Source organism: Crocodylus porosus, unplaced genomic scaffold (assembly GCF_001723895.1).
Source record: "Crocodylus porosus isolate Cpor-Errol unplaced genomic scaffold, CroPor_comp1, whole genome shotgun sequence".
Taxonomy (NCBI): domain Eukaryota; kingdom Metazoa; phylum Chordata; order Crocodylia; family Crocodylidae; genus Crocodylus; species Crocodylus porosus.
In genome coordinates, this window is record NW_017728886.1 from 35,501,696 (window position 1) to 35,508,012 (window position 6,317).

At 43.0% G+C, this 6,317-nt stretch overlaps 1 protein-coding gene across 1 annotated transcript in view; it reads right to left on the reverse strand.

Moving 5' to 3' along the window:
• The window catches only part of SLC39A12 (solute carrier family 39 member 12), a 48,690-nt gene that overhangs the window by 22,941 nt on the left and 19,432 nt on the right, over nucleotides 1–6,317 (reverse strand). Inside the window, exon 5 of the mRNA XM_019550553.1 lies at nucleotides 3,842–4,013. Within this exon, the coding sequence (XP_019406098.1) occupies nucleotides 3,842–4,013 (172 nt within the window). The remainder of the gene's footprint in view (nucleotides 1–3,841; nucleotides 4,014–6,317) is intronic.

A 6,317-nucleotide genomic window follows, 5' to 3' on the forward strand; every position in this document is an offset into this window, starting at 1 on the left:
CCAGGAGGTCTTTTCAGACCCATGTCCTGTGATTTGACAAATAAAGCCACACAGGGATGACCTTACACTGAAGAAGGTGGCAGGTGAGGAAAGCTGTCACTGCCACTAGGCAGGGAAGCACAGGTGCATTTGTGGGAATGATGCACAAGTGGCTGGAGCATACAACCATCATGATGTAAACATACCTCCACTTACAAACTAGTCAAAGGAGACCAGCAGGCACTGGGGGAGTCCCTGTTCCCCCGAGCACTACCAGGAGTGACTAGAAATAACAGTCACAAGCTGGCAGAGGGTAGATTTAGACTAGACATCAGGAAGAACTACTTCACAGTAAGGGTGGCTAGCATCTGGAACGAACTTCCAAGTGAAGTGGTGCTGGCTGCTACTCTGGGGGGTCTTCAAAAGGAGGTTAGATGAACACTTTGCCAGGGTCGTTTGACCCCAGTACTCTTTCCTGCCCATGGTAGGGGGTTGGACTCGATGATCTGCTCAGGTCTCTTCCGACCCTACCAACTATGAAACTATGAAACAATGAACAGACAATGGCCCAGAGTCTCCAACATATGTAGATGCCTAATACCCAGACACCTAATTGCCATGGGAATGATATGCATAAATAAGTTTGAGGATCTGGGCCCAAGCTTCTTGTTCTAAATTATGTCTGTTTTTGCTGTGTACTGGCTTCTTTTAGGGATTGAGTCAGGGTGTTTTCCTAGTTTAATAGGGTGTTTGGAAGACTGAAAAAATAATACTTATAATTTATGAACAGCTTACATCTTTATACTTTACAACAGGAATTAATTAATCTTTACTCTATGTTTATGAGGTAGGTGAGAAACAAGCACAACTATGTTTAAGCCAGAATATTCCAAAGTATTTACTAATTTGGGGTACATCAGTCTTTTTAAATCAGTGATGACTGTGACAGCTCAGCACCTCACAAAATGAAGGGGCATTAGGGGCTGACCTTAGGGGTTGAGTGTATTTCACTTTATATGCCTAAATGGACTGTATCATGAGTGACTGGTGCCTCTTGAATCTGGGGGGCAAACCTGCAGAAACTGTCACTGGTGGCGGACCTGTCAAGGGGGGCACCAACCCTACCAAGAGCATCAGTTTTGGCCATCAGGGGGGCATCAGCCCCATTAGGGGGGCACATGCACGCCCATGCTCCCCCTACCAGTTGCCTATGGACTGTGTATAGGTGTGTAAATGCAGACTTTGGCATTTAGGCAATGTTCAGTTTGAGTATTGCCTGTTCAGTTCTACTGAACATGCCTGTTAGAACTATGCTTCAGCTAGGCAGCTGCCTGGAAAAGTAGAATGGACAAGTCTTTAAATTTCAGTTGGGCAAAAACTAGGACTACTGAGTGTTATACACCAAAGGAGGAGGCATAGCAGAAACCTTCCACCTTTTAGCCCAGTTGCCTAGTCATTAGGGCACTTGTCCAAATAGTGGTTGAGCCAGGCACAAGGTTCCCCTCACCATAAGGGAGATTGAACTTGTATCTTCTATTCCTCAGAAAAGGACCACTCTTTACGCTTCTTTTTGAAGCTGGCCCACTAGGTAGCCAAAAGAGGGAGCTTTGTGAAGCTGGGATGGGGAAAACAAAGCAGAGGAAGAATGGCTTGACGAGATGGTTTCTGCTCGAGAAAGAAGAGGGTGGTACGTAGCCTGGTTCTTGGCTCACAATGGGGAAGGAACATTATCCATTTTATTCAGAATATTACATGGAAGGTGCAGTGGGACAGCACAAAAGGGAGGCTGGAAATGGGTCTGGCCTGTGGTGTGGCAGTTAGTGGACTTCGTTGGGAAGCCTGAGACGTAGCCTGTTGGGGATGGGAAGGTGAGGGGGGGCAGGATTGGAATCCAGTTCTTTTGCTTCTCTGGGCAAGTGCCCTAACCACTAGGCTATTGGACTAAAAGGAAGGCATGTGTCCTCTCCTTCTCTTTTACTTCTGGCCAGTAGCATAACTAGGGAAGGACACGTGGGACATCAGCCTGGGGTGTCAATTCAAAGCAATGCCAATATGGTTCCCTTCCCTCAGTAGTTTTTGCCACAGCAGTTATAGCTCTGTGCATCCCCGGTCTAGAACCTAGGAGCCAGGCTGGCACAGCCCTCCACCTAACAGTGTATCTGGAGGCATGAGGATTGGAATTTAGGCACATAAAGTAAAATACAATCTGGGTCCAGGTAACTCAGGTTATACTGCCCAACACTCAAGAATCCTAAATTAGTAGATACTTTTGACAGCTTAGCCCTCAGTGACTTGCCAAAGACCACACAGCAAGTCACCTAAAAACTGGCACTGAAACTCCTAGTCCTAGGCTCAGGTTACATATGCCTTACATCAGGACCTTGGCTTTTCTTTTTATTCCTTTTGGAAACATCCCCAGTTTAGGCTTTAAACCTGCAGAGACATTCTGATGGTCATAAAGGCCTTTGTCTTACACCATGCATTATAGATACTGAGCTTTATTTGGGGATTAACCTACACACATGCATTCCTGTTTAGACTCAGAAAAATGGGAGGTTTAATAGTTCATTTTAAATGAATATTTTGGATTTTCACTCACAAAAAATATTTTGTCCATATGAGATCATCATTAACGGAGTAGTTAAGTCACTAGGAACCTGGAACCTTGTTCAATTCCCATTTCTGCTGTAGATTTCTTGCATAACCCCCGCTCTTAGCCACTCTTTGCCTTGGTTCCCCATCTGTAAAAGATGGACAGTAGCACTTCCCTACTTGACAGTGGTGTCATGAGGATAATACCTTAAAAATTGTGAAGTACTTGGAAAATATGGTAATAATAAGGACTTGAAGAAAAAGAGACCTTTTTTCTGGTGAGTGTCAGCACTTCTTTTTCCTCTTAATTTTAACATTATGTCCACAGGCCTCTTTCCATTCCATAATCTACCATATTATTTACTATACAATGACCATTCACATTCATGTATGCAACAGGGAATTGTGATCCAGTTCATTCCCAGCAGCATCCTAATTAAACTTGTTTAAGCAATAGTCTAAATTCAAGGGTCTAAAGGCTCCAGCAGTCCTAGATAGATGATTGGCTGGAAGGATGCTTGGGAAGCCTACCACCCATATCAGCATATCAGTGATGTGAAACTAGTAGATGAATAAAATACTTCACAACAGACGAAAGTACTCAGTGGACTGAGTTGTAGCCATACAAGTGTGTCAAATTGACTTTCTTCTCCAGGCCAAGTTAAACAAATCTTGAAGCTCATATAGTTACTTTGCTGGGCATAGATACATTCAGCTGAAAACGTGCTTTCCTTTCACACCTTTATCCTTTCACAAGATGATTTACTTTTGCTGTGAAAAATTCACAAAATGAAAATCTGCAAAATCATATGCAGTAACTTTCTGGAGAACACATTAACAACAGTAATTCAGCACATCATGACACAGCATATCAGGGGATACAGTACTCAGGCCTGATCCACCACCGTGAGTTACCCTGAACTGAAACCAAAGATGTTATATTAGGATAAACCCAGAGGAACACTGTGGCTAAGCAGAACACTGGTCTCACCTACACAGAGGGCCTGCCATAGTTCACAGGCGTCATATCTCCCACCGCCATCTTTGACCATCACTGCGGAAGGTACACTTAAATGAGATTCCCCTCAAATATGTAAATTAAGCCCTGCTTGGACTTGGATCCCATCTTTTCTCACTATAATAATGCTATAATAATGCTATGTGGCACAAACACTATGAAATTCTCTCAGGCTCTGAATCTTCTTTTGGTTCAATACTAATGAATGAAATCCCTCTACAAAGTAAGGCCAACAATGGCAACATAACTCACTTTCCAGGATTGTTGGTGGAGGCTTTGTTTGCTTGGATTCTGTAAGCTGACAAGAGCAACTTAGTAGTTGCTGAATGATTGCTGGACTGATTTGCTTGAAGTGCTCTTCAGAAATGGATAAAGGATTATTTTGTAAAACTATCTTCACAAGCTCTTTGGCAGAGAAGCAAGCCTATATAGAAAATTATATATGATTACTAAAACAGAGAACCTGAGTTTAATATTTAGGTCAATGGTGAATTCAAAGGACTCTTCAAATGACATACAATCATGGACTTGAAAAGTTAACCCTGAAGAAAAATCTAGTTTTCCATCTGTTCTGTCTTGGTTACATCATTTAAAATGATCATCATTCTGACTCATTATTAATTCATTTCAGTGGACCTGATCTTCATTTTTGAGACAGGATGGCTACCACTGAAATCATTTTACATCATCTGAGGGTTTAAAATATATGTATAACATATTTCTTAATCAAGACTATTTTTACTACCGAAGAGGAGCTAACATGTAGTTTAAAATTGCTTGAGCTACCTTTAAAAGCACAAAAAGTTAAGAGGTTTGCAGGCAGAGCATTTGTGGTGGTACTGCAATTAAGTCTGTATTTGTGCTGCATATCTATGTCCTTCATAATACAGAGAGCAAATGGAAGTTATAAAGGTTTATTGGGTTGAACCATAATAAGGGTATACTAAGATCCCTATGGTACTTATTACTTTTAGAGCAGCAATAGTGAGATAATATAGCTTTGGTATGCAATTGTCTTTTGGAATCCTTTTTTAATGCAATTCCTAAAGCACTGTTTCCCAAACTTTTGATACCTGGAGCACACTTTTTTTTCTGAATTAAAATTGGCAGCACACTTTTTTGAATTTTGTGGCATGCTGGTTGAAAAATCACTGAGTCAGATCTGAATTCAGAAAAGATATGTGGGGGTGCGGGGGTGGAGGGGGCAGCTTTAAGGCTAAAAGTAGAGAATCACTTATTTAGTTGGTGCCACTTAAAGGTGGGGAGAGGTGCAAAGGGCAGGGGAAGCAGGGCCTTGCCTTACTCTTTCTACTGTCTGATCTCTGGTCTGTATCTCAGGGCAGCTCCTGATGCTAAGGCTGTTCTGACATATTCTCACATGCTGGTGACCATCCCTGTAGCTTCTCCTGCTGGGTTTGGGAGTGTGGGAGGAGTGGAGGGGCCAAGAAAGGTTGCAAAGCACAGTTTTGTCTGTGCATCTGTCCATCCACCTACCCACTCATAGCAGATCATGCTGTTGGGAGCATTCAGGGGACCAGCACAGGACCTGCCTGGGGGGCTGGGAATGGCAGGGGAAGGTAGCAGCAGTGGCAGCAGTCCCCAAAAGAGAAGCCTCAGGCATCACTGGAATAGCTGGGGAAGGTGCAGGGTGCTGGACAGGGAAGAAGAACATTCATCCTTAACAGGATCTTGTGTCATCCTTCCATCACTCTCTTGGCACACTGGAATCACTGGACTAAAGGTTTTGCTTATCATGCTCAGTAAAAGTAATGGCAGTGACAGTGATACACAACATAGTTTGATGTTTTGCTTTCCTTTCCTGTTTTTCATATTGCTAACTGACTCAGGCTGGATTGATCCTTTAAGACAGGGAGGGAGAACCAGATACTTCAATAAGTTTGGTGTTGCTCTCTCTTTTATATCAGCACTGAAGCAATTACCCAATACTGTGTTAGGAAAACAATACCATTTTCTAGTTCAGTTATGAAATGGAAGTTTTGACTAGAGCTAGATGGGAATTTCCAACTGCTTGCTGGCCACAAAAATGAAACCTTTTCTCATGAATATATCAGTTTTGCAAAGCTCCATGGGATACTTTCCCCTCATCCTCCTAGTTTTTATGGTGAAAACTGCAAAATAACTCATTCATTTAGGTGACCCAGGCTCAGATCCCTGCTCTGAACCAGTCTTCTAAAATAAATTCCCTGACCAAACATGTTATTGGCTAGCCTGGAGTGGACCTTTCTGAGAAACCCCACTAAAAGTCTTGTTTTTGTCCTACTGCTAAATGAGAAATAAAAAAAAAAGTTAAAAAAAAATCATGGGATGGGAAACAGTTTCTAATTCAGCTCTAGTGCTGACAAATTATATTTATTCTTGTTGTTATTATTATTAAGTTTTCATAGTATTTTTCATAGGAACCTTAGTCATAAAGTTCTTGCTCAAGAAATTGTGTTCTTTGAATATAAATGTACTAAGTATTGAATCACTGGCAACATGTAGGGGGTGCATGTGACTGTGAGAGAGCCTGTGAGAGAGCCCCAGCCCCGATAAGCCCCGGGAGCAGCGAAACGGGAGCCGCGGCGGCAATAAATTGCCGGCGGCCGAGGAGTGCGGGGCGCAGTGCAGGCGCTGCGGGGTCAGCTCAGCACGCGAGCCACTGAGCAGGCCTGGCTACAGGTGTGAGTCCCCTGCGGGCCCCCAGGGTGGGAGATTCACTTACCCCTCC